Source organism: Malurus melanocephalus, unplaced genomic scaffold (genome assembly GCF_030028575.1).
Source record: "Malurus melanocephalus ecotype Western Australia unplaced genomic scaffold, MMel_1.1 scaffold_59, whole genome shotgun sequence".
NCBI classification, from domain to species: domain Eukaryota; kingdom Metazoa; phylum Chordata; class Aves; order Passeriformes; family Maluridae; genus Malurus; species Malurus melanocephalus.
Window position 1 is genome coordinate 1,654,231 of NW_026623291.1, and position 17,265 is coordinate 1,671,495.

Here is a 17,265-nt window from a genome sequence, read left to right on the forward strand (position 1 = left end):
ACCACGGAGTTAACTTTGGCTCCRCAAATAAACTGAGCTGACTTTCAACTGCTGAAATAAACTGTTACACAAGAAGCAGTGTTTTGGTGGTATGTGTTGATCAGGAACCTGGCCAGGAGCACTGCTGCTCCATGYCACCTTGCTCTGCCCAATTCTTCCTGTGGGTTTCCTGCATATTTTCCTCTCCCTCCAAAGAACGAAGGCATCCATTCATCTCGCACTTTCCTTAGGAGAGCACACTTARTGGTTTCATAACCCAAGTGATGCCAGGATTCTTGCAAAATTCTTCCACAAACAAATAGTACTCTGAAGGCATTTTTAGGGTCTTCAGAATAAAGGCACATTTTCTTGCCTCAGGCTTTCCCACTTCCCTTTCTAACTGCTTCCGAAACCTCTTCAGATCCTTTGCTAAGCAGCTGTTCTTCCTCAGCTGGGTAGAAAGAGAAATACAAGATTCAGCACAACAAATGCTCCCACAGTATGACTTGCTTTAATTGCCCTTGAGAAACAATCTGGGGATCAACTGAACCACATATTCYGAGAAGAAAAAGAAATAAATATGGATACCACTGAGAACGGCTTTTTCTTTGTTSTATAAGAGGATCAATTTCAATTTTTTTTCTCTCTGTATGAACACTAGGAGCTAGAACAAAGCAAGTCTTACAGTCCATGTTCTACCTTCTTATTGTAGTTTTCCTGCGCAGCAAGAACCTGCCTCTCCAGGACAGGCAGCTGCCCACCATGACTGCAGCAGCCCAGTCCCACCACTCCTGAACCACTGCTGGTCAAGCCAGTGTTACAAAGCACCCTCAGCCTCCATCTGTAGAGTCACAGACTYGTATGGGTTGGGAGGGATCTTAAAGCTCATCCAGTTCCATCCTCTTGCCATGGGTGGGGACCTCTTCCACGAGACCAGGCTGCAGCCCTGGTGAGGATTAAGGCTCCCAGGGGAATCACATCCCGCTCAGCCTCTGTGCTGCATGGAGACATCATGGAGATGATGCCTGTCTTCATCAGGAGAAGGCAGAGCTGTAGGTGCTTATACATTGGAATGGGCTGCCCAGGGAGATGGTGGAATCACTGTCCCTGGAGGTGCTTAAAGAAAAGCTGGAGTGGCACCCTGGTCTGGTTAACARGGTAGTGTTCAGTCATAGGCTGGACTCAATGATCTCAGAAGTCTTTTCCAACYGAATTWATTCTGTTACACCTGTAGCATCTAAACCTGCCCATAGATACCAACCACAATCCCCAGACACAGTGGGATGCCCGGGGAGGGTGCTGTCCTCGGTCTCACCTGCCAGGGAGCGTATGGGCCTTAACGCACCGTCCAGTGGGTGTGCGGGAGCCAGGATACACAGCCGGGAAYCCTCCTGGAGCTCACCGGAACGCTGCCAGGCCCCGCTTGGAGCCGGACCGGGCCGCGACCCCCGACCCCCCACCCCGGCCCGTCTGTGAGGGCGGCCGGAGCCCGCGCGCCGTCCCCATGGCAACCGCGCGGCCGTGCGCCAGGGGGCGCTCTCGGCACCCGCACCCCCACAGAGCCCCCTCAGAGCTCTGATCCCCCTCACYGTCCCGACACTCCGGGCACCCCTCGGCCGGAGCCTGCTGCGGGCTGGCGGTGACAGCCAGCGGGGAACCCCTCACCCTTTCGTCCTCGCTGGCACTGCCCATCCTGCGGCKCTGCGAAGTCCCCAGGACACTTCCGCAGACTCCCGGGCAGGGCAGAGATCCTGCGGCACCTGGCTGCAGGTGGGCACGGGCAGGGGTGGGCTTGGAGCCGGCAGGGCAGGGGGAGGTGCGGTGCAGGCGGGGGTGGGCACGGAGCGGGCAGGGTGGGCACGGTACGAGCAGGGGGTTGGCACGCTGTGGGCAGGGCAGGGATAGGTATGGTGCAGGCAGAGGTGGGAATGGCGTGGGCAGGGGTGGGCACGCTGCCGGGCGCTTCTCCGCGTAGCCGCACAGACCTTCCTTGATGGAGCGGGACAAAGGTTTTGTTCTTCTCCCAACAGTGCAGCCTTGTGCGGCCGCGGGCAGCGGCGACAGGCAGCAGCCAGCGCGGCCCCGTGCTCCCACGCCACGGCGCAGGGGGGGAGTTTCTCCTCCTTTGTCTGCTCCCGGCCAGGCAGCAGCCGGTGCGCGGCAGCGCCGGAACAGCCGGGGAAGGGCCTCGGCAGCAGCCGCGGAGGACGGCGGCCGCGGTCTCCTCTGCCCCGGCACAGCCACCGGCTCGGCCTCGCCGCGCTGGGAACGAGCAGCGATCCCGGGGGATCCAAGCTCTTCATGACGGSAACCCGACCGGGCAGCGGGGACGGCAGCCGCGCCCGGGGACGGGGAGGACGGCAGCATTGGGGACAAGGACGCGCGCGCCCCGTCCCCTCCCCCGGCGCCCGCCGTCGGCCATGGGGAACGGCATGAGCCAGGTAACGGGGAGCGCTGGGGCGGCTGCTCTGCAGCTCGGCGGCTCGTCCGGTGCCGGTGCTGGGAGACCCTTACCTCGAGGGTTCCTCTGCCGTGCCAAGCGGCGTTTCACCTGCCGGCACCGGATCCGGCACAGTGCTCGGCTCTCAGGCATTTTGTTTATCTGCCGGCAGAGCAAAACCGGAGGTGAAACAGGCAGGGACTCTATGCTGGGATTCGTCCCGACAGCTGTCCGGGGGGTGTGGAGGGCAGGGGTCACAGCGAGTTCCTTCAAGGAAAGGGGGAACCTTTCCCAACACTTTTAATCCCAAGGAACCAGCTCCAAGCACACGCTGGGAGCCCTATAGGACCCCGAGCCTGGTGGTCCTACACCCCTTGCTCAGCGGGGCTGGGCTGTGTGTGGGGCTCGGCATCACGGGGCAGAGGGGATGGGCACTATTTTATTTATGTGCTGCCCCGCTTTCTCCTCTGAGGAGCGGGTCAGCAGGGTGCTGGGGACAGGCACATGCTGTTTATTCATGGTTCAGTGTCCTGCCCTTGGGAGCTGCCCTTGCTAACTGGCGCTCTCCCACTCGCTCCTCTCGGTGCTGCAGCTGCGAATTAAAGGCACCCCGTCGATAGGAAATTGATCTAAAATCTCAGGAATCACAAAAAAAAACCACCCTTCTTTAAGCTGTTCAGTTGAGAGAAACGTTTCCAAATGTGAGCAGTGAGACAAGTGTGAGACCAGCTGYGCTGGTGAAAATCACCTCTACCTGCCCTGGGAACCAAAATATTGCTGCAGGGAGAAAAGTGGAAAGCTGGCTGGATACAGGATTGAACTCATTGCCCAGGCTGTGAGTGAGAGAGAATWTAAAATAGCTCTGGCTGAGAAGGGTTGCAAGGTGTCCTGCTTCTACATCTGCATTGCTGTTAAGAGAGGCCTTGTCAAGTAATTATCTTTTCATCATGAGAAGTGGAATTTCCCAGGGGAAATGAGCTGAAAGCACAGTGTCGAGAGCAATCTGTGCTTGGGCTGTGAGAAATGGGCTCCCTGCAGTGCAGAGTGAGGGGAGCAGAGCTCGGGGCTGGAGGGGGACAGTCACATCCCCTTCAAGCTTCTCTGTGCCTGTTGCTTTTCCGTCTCTCGGGCAGCAGGGCTTCCACAGGCCATGGGTATAGATCAAGACTGTACAAAGGTGTGTGCAACTTGCTGAGCTCAGGTAATAAACCCCAAYGGAGGATTTATTGATGATAAACAAAAGGAGCAATAAAAAAAAGCAATGTCTGGATCTCAGCACCCATGAGAGTGCAGTCCTGGGTGGTTGTAGGTGCCAGGGCTACATCCAGCCCCCATCCTGGTTGCCAGGGCAGTGGCAGCCCTGGGAATGCACAGGGCCAGCTGCACTGGCAGTGTTCCTGCCCTGGGGCTGGCGATGATCATGTCAATGCCAGAACTTTGGCCTCTCCAGCCAAGGTCACTGCTTCCCAGAGTGGGTCCCAGCACAGWGGGTACCGCAGCGCAAGATCACTGCTCACACTGCCACTTCCCCTTGTGTCCCACAGATCCTTCCCGGCCTCTACCTTGGGAACTTTGTCGGTAAGTGGAGCCCGGCTGCTGCAGAGATGTTCTCCAGCTGGGGAGTGGGGCTTGCTTGAATTGGTGTCTCCCTGCCTGCAATGCTGCCTGACATCCTGCCTGCACCCACTGCCCTGCCTGCACCCACTGCCCTGCCTGCACCCACCGCCCTGCCTGCACCCACGGCCTGCTCTGCTCTGTCACCCAGTTTGGGCTGGCAGTAATGGGACTGAAAGCACTGCAGGAAAGGCAAGGCAGAGACCCCCTGCCTTTGCACAGTCTCCTGATTTAACTGATGCCCTGAGCTCTTGGAGTACATAATGTGGATCCCATGCCAGGAGTGAGGCACATCAGGGTGATGCTACCCAGTTTTGCAGCTGTAGAAGAGGCCAGAGTGGGCTGCTCACCCTCAGGAGGGAATTTCTCCCAGAGGCAGATACCCCTTCTCATACCAAGTCACTATTTTAAGGGGTTTTCTGTGTCAGGGGACTGTTAATGACGAAGCATTGGCATTTGCCATGACAAAACAGCTTTATTAATACTCCTGCCTCTCTGATGGCTCCTTTGCCAGCTCAATTCCTGCTGTAAGCACTGCAGAAGTTTAAAACCATTGTTGTGAATTGCCAGGGCAATGTCACTGGAGTGGCAGCCCTGTGCCTCCTGTGCCCCATGGAGCACCTTGGGTTGAGCTGGGGGGGCTGTGGCTTGCTGGGAGCAGAGAGACAAGGGCATCCAGCTCCCAGGTTCATCAGGAGGGCTCCTGTGAGCAGCCTCTGCTGTGGGGCCTAGGTCTGATGCGATCCAAACATCCCTCATCACTCTGCCAGGCAATCCAGGCGCATGAGAAGATTCTAGGCCTGCAACATTAAGCTCACAGAGATACTTTGTCCAACTGGAAGCTTTTCCATGCCCCGTAAGCCTTGATTCCAGTGTCACCACTTGCTGTCACTGCCTGCSAAGGTGGATGGGAAGGTGGCAGGTGCTGTGTGAGTCCCCACAAGGGTCCCCATCTCCCTCCCCACACGCAGTGCAGCTCCCCTGCAGAGCATCTCCCTTGAGACTCCCTCCTGTTAAAATTCACATCATGCCATTAGCACATCGTGGGCTGGATTCATGAGCCAAGGTTTTACACCACGTGAAAGTTTAGAAACCCAAAGAATRAGATGGGGAAATGTTTCCTCTCCTCTCTGGCTGCACTTGCAGCATCTGCTGGTTGTTGCATGAAAGGGAGACACTCGGAAGCTGCTCAGCAAGACAAGCATGCTCCCCTCCCTGTGCAATCCTGTACTGGACCAGAGGCAMGAATCACAGCCAGAATGCTGAAGCATTAGTGAGAGGTAAGGCATTGCCCCCAACAGTGGAGGACACCCTATTTTTGTCCATGCAGCTGCAGAAAGGGCAGAGGAGGGAGCAGCAAGTCACTGCTCAGGTATTTTCTACAGAAAATCAAAGTTGATATAAATTGCTGCAGCTCCACTTGCATAGTTCACAAGATAAAGCATATCCCTCAGGCTGCAGCAAGTCACAGAGCTACGTGTGTGTCTGCTCAAGGAGGTGTGGGCAGGGCACATGTCTCCTCCCAAACTGGGGACAAGTACGGGCAGGAGGGACACTGCYTGCTGACACAGAGCATTTCTGTGCAGGTTTGAATGGTTCAATCAACATGAGTGCAAGGACAAGGGATCAGGCAGAGGCCTCTGGTTTGGGATCGCAGGACTGGCATTCCAGGTTTCCAYGTTTGCCCATGTCTGCACTGCTGCATGTGGGGGTGGGATGCAGTCAATCTGCTGGAGCAAGGCTCTTGTGTGCTGGCTGGCTGTAGAAGCAGGGTGGGAGTGCTGTGGGAAGAGAAGGGTAAGAAATGAACACATGTTGATGTCTAGTTTTATCCTTCAGATGCCAAAGACCTGGAGCAGCTAAGCCGGAACAAGATCACCCACATCGTTTCAATCCATGAGTCCCCACAGCCCTTGCTGAAGGTAGAGTCCTGCACCAGATGTCACGGTGTAGATTCCTGCAGCTCCTTCCATGCTGCATTTTCTTTCCCCCTCTGAGCATGCCATGGCACCTCGCCTTGGTCACTAATCYCAGAGGAGCTGGGTGGCCCCCCAGCATGGGAAACTGGCTGTCTTGTGACTGTAACCCGGCCTTGAACACTGACGGGAAACAATTTCCAGCTCTCCAGACTCATCTTATTTCCCATCCCCTCCCACGAGTTGCTGGTCTCCCCTTGCCCTGCCCTTCACTCCCGGGAGAGTGTGACCTCTTCCCCATGCAGGGGGATGCTGTGTGGGGGGAGCAAAACCCCTCAAGCAGCTGTGGGTGAGGAGCAAAGGCACTGCCAGCTGCGCTCTTACCATGTATGACACCCTAGCTGCAGTGTCTGAGCCTCTCCTTACTGTATCTTTCAGGACATTACTTACCTCCGCATCCCCCTGCCTGACACCCCTGAAGCCAACATGTGAGTACCTTAGCGGGGCTGGGGATGTGTGGGGAGGTGGGAGCGCAGCCAGGGGTGAGGGCTCACAGCTTTCCAAACCCTCGATGTGCTGCCTTCAGCTCCTCAAGCACAGAGACCCACAGGCTGGAGATGTGATGCCACAGTGCAGGGGACCACCCCTGGATCCCAGCAGCATCCCACTTCAGTGCCTGTTGTGAGGATATGAGTTGTGGGTTCAGGTGAGGGGCAGCCACTCTGCAGCACCCATGGAGAGAGCAGCAAGAATCCCCGTGGCAAGTGTCTGGAGAGGGGAGAGCACATAAAGGGTGTGGAGTCAGCCAAGGGCACAGGCGTGGCTGGAGGCGCGAGCAGCCAGAGTCCCACTGCCCCAGCATGAGTCACACAAGTCACAGGGTAGCCCCGTGCATCCCCAGCACAGTGTCCCACTCTGTGTCCCCAGCACGGAATGAGCTGGCAGAGCTGCCTTCCCTTGGGAATAAACAGCACTGAGCTGCTCAGGTCTCAGCAGTGGCTGGCAGAGCCCCTAAAACAACTCAAACATGCGGGGCTGCTCTTCCTGCAGCTAAAAATGCTGTTCCACCCCTAAAGTTCTTATTCTGTCTGGTTTATTTTTCCTGCTAGCAAGAGGCACTTCAAGGAATGCATCAGTTTCATCCACCAGTGTCGCCTGCATGGAGGGAACTGCCTCGTCCACTGGTAATGCTTCTWTGTCTGTGCCCACTACTGTGTCCCCCAGCTCAGCAGAGATCCAGCCCCCAGCCCATCACATGAACTGCAGAACTCTGATCAAAGCCAGCGTGTGCCAGAGGGCTCTGTGCCCGTGGATCCACCCAGGATCCACCCTTGGCTGTGGCTTGTGACTCAAACCCGGCAGGATCCAGCCAGTCCTGGAGCCAGGGCAGCTTTTTGTTGCAGCTGAGCACACGGGATGAGCGGAGTTTGGGGCAGGCATCCAGGCAGTGGCTGCTGCTCCTGTTCCCTGGAGAGGAGTGGGTATTTATAGGCACTGATGGCCTGGACTTTGGGAGGGCTCAGGCCTTCAGGAGAGCAAGTCCTTGGAGAAGAAGAACTGAAATATCTGAGACACAGGGGTGGAAGAAGAGGCAAGCATGGGGTCAGGGTGTGCCACTAACCCCAGCCCTTCTGCACTTTCCTTTTCCAGCCTCGCTGGCATCTCYCGCAGTACCACTGTGGTCGTCGCCTACGTCATGGTCGTCACGGAGCTGAGCTGCCAGGAGGTGCTGGATGCCATCCGAACCATCCGGCCCGTCGCCAACCCCAACCCCGGCTTCAGGCAGCAGCTGTCTGAGTTCAGCGGCAGCGCRGCCCGCAAGGTGGGAGCAGCCTCTGCCACCCGTGCTCTGCTCCGTGGCTGAGCCTGCCGTGGGTCTCAGAGTATGGATGAGTCCTGAGGGGACTCGGTTTCTTCTCTGCTCCCCTTGCTGGCAGGYTTAGACCTGTTCTTGTAAACCAACACCTTATTTTGCCTCTCGCTCCTTCCCCAGGTCCGCAGGCACCTGAAGCAGAAGTATGGGATGTCCCCTTTCAATGATGAGGAAGAAATAAAGGCTTTGCTCCCGGCAGGGAGAGAAGGAGCGTCCAGGACAGAGGGAGCTGTGCAAGGACTGGTCCCAAGAGCCAGAGACATGAGAAGCACAAGTCCCTTCCTGCTGCGGGTGAAGAGGACATTCTCCTGCATCCCAGCTTGTCTGAAGTGACACCAGCCAAGGGAGAGCAGTGAGATTCACCCAACAGCCTGGGGGAGATGAAGGAGATGCCACACAGTGGGACAGGAAACACTGGGCTGGAACTTGCAYCAAACCCAGCTCCTTCTTCTCTTCTGGGGGTGGGAACATTCCACCCTCTGTGTGGGCAGGCTTCATGGACATTGTTGGGCTTTGCAGCACATGCTGGGCTCATCCTCTTCGCATCTGGCATGCTGGGGACACTGGTCTCTGCCCCTGGGTCACTGCAGGCTCCAGGTTGGGACAGAACACACAGCGGGGCTCTCCTGCCACAGGCCAATACCCAGGTGTTGCCAGCAGCAGATTCAGCACTTGGGTACCCACTGCACGGACCTCAGGGTGCACGGGAGAGCCGGTGCTCCCCTCAGAGTGGTTTTCCCACCAGCAGCACAAGCTCCCAGCATCCAGGTGGCTGTGGAGCAGGGACACACAAGTGTGCCAGCAAGTMATGCCACCACACGGGCTCCCAGGCAAGGGTCCAGCTCCAGACTGGCCAAGCACAAGCCCTGAGCAAGCATTGTAGCTTTAGGAATCCATTGTTACCCCATTCCCACTCATCCCAGGGCACAATCTGTAACAGGTGGGAACCGAGCATTTAACCTGGCCAGACCTCACTAGAGCAGAGCCTTAAGCCATTTTGCTTAAAGACTTTCTATGTCCCCCAGTAATAAACACCCTCCTCTGTGGTCTGACTCCCCTGTGATGGCTGGGTTRAAATGGGAATGCTGAGGATGAAGGCCCCAGCATGGGACAGGTCTGGAGCTGCTGCTGGCCACTCTCTAAGCCTAGTGGACAGTGGGGAAGGAGGGGGTGGGAGCAGCAGGTGGAAGCCCACCTGGAGCCAGTTTCACTGTAGCCTCTCCACTCACTGGATCCAGCAGCACCAGGTCCAGGAGTCTACTGGTCAGCTGCTGGGAGTACTGGGAGCCWGGCATCAGCTCAGTATCACAAGCTCCAGGCCTGTCACATTTACCCTTTTCCTGGAGCAGAGTCCCAGGTGGGGAAGATTGTGAGCATGCCCAGTTGGGTCATCAGCACTGTTCCTCTTGGGAGTCAGAACATGTTTCTGGGGTTCCCCTCATCCCTGCCACCCCTCTCCTAGGGGGAAGGGATCCCCCAAGAGACAAAGCTTCAAGACTAGGGTTCCTTCCTGCTGCAAGCATCTGCCTGCTGGGCTGGGTGCTGCCTTGGGGTGACCCAGGCAGACTGGGAGCTCCATTCCCCCCCTCTCTGGATAGATAYTGAGCCAATTGAATAACCAGGGGTGCATCATCCTTGACTGCTCCTATACCATCCGCTGTGGGATGCCCATCTCCTCYCACTTCCTTCCAGAGTTTTCTTCCCACTCCCTCACCCCAATGCCAGGACTGTGCACCACCCTTTGTCCCCCCCAGTGCCCAGCAGGATGGTGGACCCACAGCCCASGATCACACACCCGGGATGGATGTGTGCCTCATGCACAACTGCACCTTCCCACACTGGGACACCCTACGTCAAGGTATTTACACCCAGAGGTTCCCACTGTAAATCACACAGGACTCTGGCCCCTCCAGCTCACTGCCACAGCACAGCAGAATGTATTTATTTTGGCAGATCTGGTTTGCACAGCTTGGAAAACCCCGGGCAAGGGCAGGGTTAGCTATGAGTTAATGTTTGACTCCTTTAGAAGCTCATTTTGGCATGAAAAGTTTAAGGGTTAAGCAGCTTCACCTTCCTTGCGCAGGGAGGTAATCCAGTGGGAAATCTGGCTCCTGAACATCCTCGCTGATGCCCGGGTAATTAGATCCCCCGGGTCCCGCGTCACCAGGCGGCTGCCACACCACATGAAATCCCCGGCCGGCCGATAAAGCTTATCCCTGCAGGCTGGGGCTGACAAACGAGCCGGCRGCTGCGATTATCTCCCGGCCTTGGATGTAATCAGTGCAAGGCACTGGGAGGCTGTGCAKCGCTCTGCTTCCCAAGGCAGAGAGGGGAGATGTGGRTTCTCTGTCGGTCAGTCCCAGGCCCTTTTCCCAGTAACAGGGGCACAGGGGATGCCTGGGCTTCACTTTGCAACGAAGGAGTCCCGGACAGGCTCAGTACAGAGAGAAAACCACTGCCAGCGGGGCTTGCTCGTACACCCTGTGTGGCCCCATGTGCCCTCTGTGCCACGTGGCCGTGCCCTGTCCTCACATCCTCTGGGAAAGCCCGAGACTGGGCTCCCTGCCACCGATTATTCATTTGAAGACTTTGCAGCCCCAACAGCTCTCGGGAACTTTGTTTCTCCTCTCGGCAAGAGGTGACTTTCTCTGACTTAGATCTGGAAAGGAGACCTGGGGGGCTGCGAAAGGAGACTTGGGAGGCAGCAGCCAGGCAGAGGAGCTGGGATTCCCTGCACAGAACCGTGAGGCTCTGCGACAGTGGTGGAGGAACCAACACCAGTGACACCTCAGGGCAGCCCAGTGACCCAGCCCRTGCTGTGCTGGGGGCCAGTGGGGAGCTGGTGCAGGATGTGTCAGGTTCCTGCCCGGGTCCCGGCAGCCCTTGGCACAGCTCATTGCCCTTCCCACCCGTTTCCCGTTCGACTCAACACCCAGAGCCCCACGAGGCAGATGTGAGCTTTAGAGCAGAAGAGACATTTGAGAGATGGGGAAATGTGACCGTTCACACCGCCCTGGAAACTCCGTGCTGTTCCCGCAGCTCCCCACACCCGTGGGGTGAGCAGCTGTACACGGGAGAATGCAGCTCCTGAGCCTGGGAGGTGTCCTGGTCCCCAAAGCAGGAAGAGAGGGGAGCAGGATCCCTTGTCCCCTTCGGGGAGCATGTGGGAGCCCTGWCAGCTTTATGGGAGGCACYCGGGAGGAGTTTAGGGGAGTTCCAYGTGCTTTCTGGTGCCTTGTCCCCACTCCCGTGGTTGCAATGTCTGCCCCTCTCCCGCGGGTGCAAGGGTGCCTCTGCGTTGAGAAATACACCTAGTGCAGGTATCTCGGTATGTAAATTATCAGTGCGAGCGGCACATTGTGTTCTGGATGGCAGGAAAAGGCTGGAGCCCCAGGCAAAAGCCGGGAATGGGCGCCCACTCTTTGCCTAACAAAGCGCACCTCCCGAGGTGGGGGTCGATCACCCAGAGGCTCTGCAGGAGCCAATGAACGAGAGGAAGAGCCTAAAATCACCATTGGTGTACATCGGTGCTCACACTGTGAGGGTATGAAACTTCGGGTATTCTTTTGTTGGGGGTCCCTCCCGGAYGCACCAGCTGCAGCTGTTCCCTCTGCTGTACCGTTCAATTACGACATTACTTTTTCCTGAACACGGATGACTGACGCTGCTGCGGGAAACGTGGGGCAGAGAAAAAATTTTAAGACACGTCCCCTGCGCCGTGGGGCAGCCAGAGCCGGCGGCGCGGGCCAGGAAAGGGAAAGCGAAAGCCGGAGCCGCTTTCGGTTTCGCCGCCGGGCCGCGATGGCGGAGCCSGGGGCGCCCATGCGGCTGAAGGAGTGGCTGATCGCGCAGATCGACAGCGGCCGGTACCCGGGGCTGCGCTGGGAGAACCGGCACCGGACGCTTTTCCGCATCCCCTGGAAGCACGCGGCCAAGCAGGATTACCGGCAGCAGGAGGATGCTGCGCTCTTCAAGGTACCCYGGGCTCCCCGCGGCCCCCACCCCGCTCTGGGAGCGTCCCTGGGACTCGACCCCGGGCTCTGTGTGCACCCCCATTGCCCGGGGCTCCCCACCGCTCAGCTCCGTGCGCGCCGCCGGAATTCCTCAGCCAGCTCCGTGCAGCCGAGCTCCATGCGCCCCTCCAGGGCTCTCCATCGCCGGGCTCTGTGCGCAGCGCTAGGACTTGGCTCCATGCACATCCCTGGGACACGCTGCCCAGCTCCGTGCGCACTCCCGGGGTTCCCAGGGACCCAGCTCCATGTGCTCCCCTGGGACCCCCCACCACCCATTTCCCTGCAGCCCCCAGGATGCACAGCCCCGCTTCCTCACTGCCTCCCCAGCCCCGGCAAACTCATATCCCGGACCCCCTTGGACAGTGGAGCCAGGGGTCAGGTTGTGGCAGCCCCCACAGCACAGGGCACCCTCTGTCCCTCAGGCTTGGGCTGTCTACAAGGGGAAGTACCACGAAGGGACGGACAAGGCCGACCCCTCCACCTGGAAGACKCGGCTGCGCTGCGCCCTCAACAAGAGCACGGACTTCCAGGAGGTGCCTGAGCGGAGCCAGCTGGACATCTCCGAGCCTTACAAAGTGTACCAGATCGTGACTGACAGAGCCTGTGACACAGGTAGGTCCCTGCCGTCCCTCCTCCTGTGCCAGATGTGGGGTTGATGCCTGCATCATGCCTGTACAAGCCCTGTGCCCCACAGACATTACCCTTCYTCCCTGCTCYTCTTCCTCTCTGGRTGTCMCAGRCAGCCAGCTGTCTTCCCTGTGGCTGTTACTGCCATTTGCCGGGGGTTCATCAGTTCTTTCTTGCTCTCTGCAGAGGACAGTGACACACAGTCCCCAGGCAGTGAGGACCAGCAGGTGAGCCTGCCCTGTGCCTTCCAGGCAGGGGAGAAGGTAGGACCCTCAAATTCGACCCTCAAATTCGACCCCCTGCTTGCACAATGCCTGCATCTGTCCTACGGGGCATAAGTGAGGGTCCCTGTGCCAGGCTCAGGCAGGGGATCTGCTGGCATGCGGCGTCCATGGTGGAGGCAGGAGCCAGCTCAGGATCCCCCACTGCCAGCTCAGCCCTCACCAAAGCTGCTCCTACCCCCAGGGCAGCAGAACAGGGAGTCCGAAGAAGGAGGAAAGCCAGAAGGACACACTGGAGACAGCCCATGTGTCTCCACAGCCTCGGCTCTCTGCCCACCCCACTGAGCGAGGTGAGGAGGGTCCCTCTCAGTGGGATGGGGCTGGTGGCAGGGAGCACACGCTTCTGCCAGGATCCTGCTCTTCTGTTCCTCGGGAGCTGAGGTAGTGGCTGGGGACTCCCACTGTACCCCAGCCAGGCCATGCCCTTAGGGGATATAATGAGGCCCAATAATGAGGAAACACAGTGGAAAGTGTGAGCCCAGGGGCTTGGGCCAGGAGAGCACCTGGGAGCACCTGGGAACCATGTCCTTTTACCACCTTCTCTATGCCCTGGTYCAGAGTGCCTTGTGAGGGGAGTCTTCTATGGCTGGAACCCAACCCATGGTCATCTTCTGCCTGGACCCCAGTCCTACCTCCCTGTGGAGGATGTCAACAATTCAGGTAGGAGCCACGCTGGCGGGCAATGCCTTGGGTGGCCCCATCAGCCCAGGCTGCCCATGAACTGACCCTCCCCTTGTCCCAGACTGCTGGCTCCACATCCGCTTGTACTACTGTGACGTGCTGGTGAAGGAGGTGACCACCCGCACGGCCGAGGGCTGCCGCATCACCACCAGCACTGTGCTGGCCGACAGCGAACGCCTCTACGGCCCCTCCTGCATGGAGCAGATCCAGTTCCCCCCGCCGCAGGTGCTCAGTGGCCATGGCCACTTGGCCTGCATGACCGACGTGCTGGAGCGGCTCCTGCCCCACCTGGAGCGCGGGGTGCTGCTGTGGGTAGCGCCTGAGGGGGTCTTCATGAAGCGCCAGTGCCAGGGCAGGGTGTACTGGAACGGGCCACTGGCCCCTCACAAGAACTGGCCCAACAAACTGGAGAGGGAGAAGACCTACAAGCTGCTGGACACACAGCAGTACATACAGCGTAAGGCCCGGGGAGATCCTGCTCCCCTGGGGGAGAGGGACAGGTCCTGCCCTGGTGTGGCTGGTGGGGCCTGTAGGGACCCCGTGTCCCCTGACAGCGCTGGTTTCTTGCAGAGGTGCGGGAGTACCTGAGCAATGGGCAGCTCATGCCGCAGTACCAGATCTACCTGTGCTTCGGGGAGGAATACCCCACCAGAGCCGGGCACCCCTTCCAGAAGCTCATCATGGCTCATGTGAGTATCCACCAGGGCTGGTGACCCCCAGGCCATGCACAGGGACCAYTGCAATGGGGGGACACGGATCTGTGCCCATCCTCCATTGTTCTGTGCCTCTGCAGGTGGAGCCGGTGTTCGCACGCGAGCTCTTCCACCACGCCCAGCGCTTGAGGCCGACACTGCTCTGCAATTCCCCCCAGCCCTGTGCCCCTGGCACCTCCAGCCACGTTCTCCGTGTCCTCAAACAGCTCTGCCAGCCCTGAGCTGGGTGGGAGAGGAGAGTTCAGTTGCCATTAAGTCTCAGTGGGAGGCTCTGAGCCTCATGGCCCCACTCCTGCTTCATGTCCTGAGGCAGAGTATGCAGGGTGCACAGCGTGCAGGACTGGACAAGGACAGATGTTAGCTGGGATGGGCAGGTGCTGCTGCCCCTGTGATCGCTGTATTTATTCCCCAGGAGTCCYCTGGGTGGGATTTGTTGCGTGCCTGTTCAGCGAGCTGGGACAGAACCAGCTCCATCCTTGCACTGTGCACTGCCTGGACTCACCGTTTGTGAACCTTAGAAATAAAGGTTGTGTTTTGTTATTGGTGTTGGGGGCTGGCTTTGGTGTGGGGAACTGCTGCTGGTCTGAGTGGWGCATGGAAGGYGGGGGAAGCTGAGTKTGGASAGAGTCRGATGTGGGCAAAGCCAGCTCAGCCMCAGMCACAGAGGARCAGCATGAGATGACCCCCCGACCCTGTGCTGGCTCCAGACCTGTCCTGCCCCTTGGCAAGGGTGAAGGCAGCAGTGAGATGTCCATCAGCTGCTCTGATGACCCGGCAACACAGAATCCTGTACCAAAAGCACTCACTGCCTGTGCCTCAGTTTCCCCTCATGAGCAGTGTGATGGGGCTCCTGTGATCTATGCTGCACCCGCGGTTTCGGGAATGATGCAAGGACCTGGCACAACAGAGACCTGGCACAGGATTCAGCACAAGCTGGGGTCAAGGGCTGAGGCACCGGGGTGGGCAGGGGGCAGATGGGCACCTGAGGGCAGGCAGCACTCTCAGTCCTGTCAACATCCCTGCACTCGGCTTCTATCCGAGCCCTGCCGGAGCCCAGCTGCACACCGCCAGCAGGGCAGGATGAGAAACAGGTCGTGGGAACCTTCCGTGGGAAAAGGGGCAGGGGGAGCCGGGGGCTGTGCCCGCCTCTGCCCTGGGGAGGCCGGAGCCGTGCCAACCCCGGGGCCACTAACTGCTGGCCGCAGGCCTTGGCGGCACATCCGTCCGTCTGTCCGCAGGGACCAGCGCTGGACGGCAGAGCCCCGCTCCGCCCTGGGCGGCCCCTCAGAGGAGGGGCCCGCCGCCCCCTCGCCGGCCGGCGGGTTTTAACGGGCCGTGCTTGGCCGTGCCGTGCGGCAGAGCGGGAGCGGCGGTAGAGCTGGAACGGCGGCGGCCGCCCGGGAGGATGCAGCCGGACCTCCCCGTCGGAGACGCGGCGCTGCGCAGCCCCCCGGCCCCTGAGCCGGCCGGCGGCCCCTTCCCCAGCGCCGAGGCCACCAAGCCACCCTACAGCTACATCGCYCTCATCACCATGGCCATCCAGAGCGCGCCCGAGCAGCGCATCACCCTCAGCGGCATCTACCGCTACATCATGGGCCGCTTCACCTTCTACCGTGACAACAAGCAGGGCTGGCAGAACAGCATCCGCCACAACCTCTCCCTCAACGAGTGCTTCGTCAARGTGCCCCGTGATGACAAGAAGCCGGGAAAGGGCAACTACTGGACCCTCGACCCCGACTGCTACAACATGTTCGAGAACGGCAGCTTCTTGCGGCGGCGCCGGCGCTTCACCAGGAAGAGGGGCCTCCGGGATGCGCCAGGCACTGAGGGAGATGAGGGGCGCGGAAAGACCCCYAGACAGCAGGCGAGGGGACTGTCCGCTGCCCCGCTGCCTGAGGAGGGGAAGGCAGAGGGGGGCTACACCTCGCCGTTGGCCACAGGACGCCTGCCGAGCCCCGSCAGCCTGTCCGAGGGTGCAGGGGTGCCGGGGTGCGCTGAGCCCTGCGCCCGGCGTCAGCCGCCCAAGGCCAGGCAGCCGTGCCTGTACCTGCCGGACATGCCCCAGCCCAAGGGGCCGTTCTTCACGGCCCCCGAGAGCCGCCCGCCCAAGGAGACTGTCTTCGGGGGGCTCCCGGCGGCGCTGCAGMTACCCCGGCCAGGTCAGTACCCGCTGCCCAGCGAGCGCCCGGCCCAGCACCAGCACCCTGCCCTGCTGCCCGCCCTGCTGCCCACCCAGCACAGGGACCCCCCCCAGGACTCGCCGGCCACCCCAGACACCCCCCCGGGGCAGCTGGAGGGCAAGGAGCTGGCTGCCCCTGGGTTGGGTCCGTGTCAGCCGTTTGGGCAGGTGCCACCTGTGTTCYCTGGCAACCTCCTCGGCACGGGCAAGCCGCCCCCATCCTGCTTCCTGGAGGGAGAGGGCTACACGCAGCCCCACCTGCCCGTGTTCGGCTCCTTCGGCCGGCCGGGCCCGGAGGCRCTGGGCAGCAGTTACCAATGCCGGGTGCAGGCACTGAGCTTCTGCATGAAGGAGCGGCCCTGCGGCACAGCGCTGGAGCAGCTCCTGGCTGCGGCCCCGCCGGCCCCCGCCGCCCCSCGCCAGCCACCCTTCGGGGCTGTGGGGCCACGGGCAGGTGAGCAGAAGGAGCCATGGGGGCCGGGGACCACGATCCCACTGCAGGGGGGTAATGGGTACCCCCTGGGGCTGCCCCCTTGCCTCTACCGGACACCCGGCATGTTCTTCTTCGAGTGAGGGACTCCCCACCCTGGGAACCCAGCACCCAATAAAGCACATTGCCCAACACTGCCTCTGTGGTCTCTGCGCCCCATTCGAGGTGGGCAGGGGCGAACTGGGGACTCTCTGCCCTAGTCCAGGTGCTGCCTGGGGGACACATGTCCTCAAGACCACCTGGCACAGACCCCATCCCCRCCAGTCCCTTTATCAGTGATCAGTCACTGGCTGGATGTTGAGGCCATGCGGGGATGGGGCATGACCTGGATCAGGGCACCTACATCCATGTCCTGGGGAGATGCTGGGGACAAGGTCCTGTTACAGTGTGGGACCAGGAGCCCCTGAAACACCATCTCATGGTAGTATGAAGGAATCTTGTACCTCGGGGTCAGGGGGA

At 59.8% G+C, this 17,265-nt stretch overlaps 2 protein-coding genes across 2 annotated transcripts; both read left to right on the plus strand.

The window, feature by feature from the left end:
* Positions 1-1,516: 1,516 nt before the first annotated feature.
* DUSP15 (dual specificity phosphatase 15) lies at positions 1,517-14,666 on the plus strand. Its single transcript, XM_057365887.1, has 17 exons — positions 1,517-1,749; positions 2,010-2,420; positions 3,964-3,997; positions 5,873-5,955; positions 6,388-6,437; positions 7,059-7,133; positions 7,600-7,771; positions 7,943-8,154; positions 11,258-11,366; positions 11,471-11,797; positions 12,258-12,447; positions 12,649-12,725; positions 12,928-13,033; positions 13,302-13,403; positions 13,486-13,881; positions 13,995-14,113; positions 14,218-14,666. The coding sequence occupies exons 2-17, from the start codon at positions 2,400-2,402 to the stop codon at positions 14,356-14,358; spliced, it is 2,214 nt and encodes a 737-aa protein (XP_057221870.1). The 5' UTR covers positions 1,517-1,749; positions 2,010-2,399; the 3' UTR covers positions 14,359-14,666.
* An 836-nt stretch (positions 14,667-15,502) lies between these two features.
* Positions 15,503-16,930, plus strand: FOXS1 (forkhead box S1). Its single transcript, XM_057365873.1, has one exon. It carries the CDS (start codon positions 15,543-15,545, stop codon positions 16,887-16,889), a length of 1,347 nt encoding a protein of 448 aa, XP_057221856.1. The 5' UTR covers positions 15,503-15,542; the 3' UTR covers positions 16,890-16,930.
* Positions 16,931-17,265: the final 335 nt, after the last annotated feature.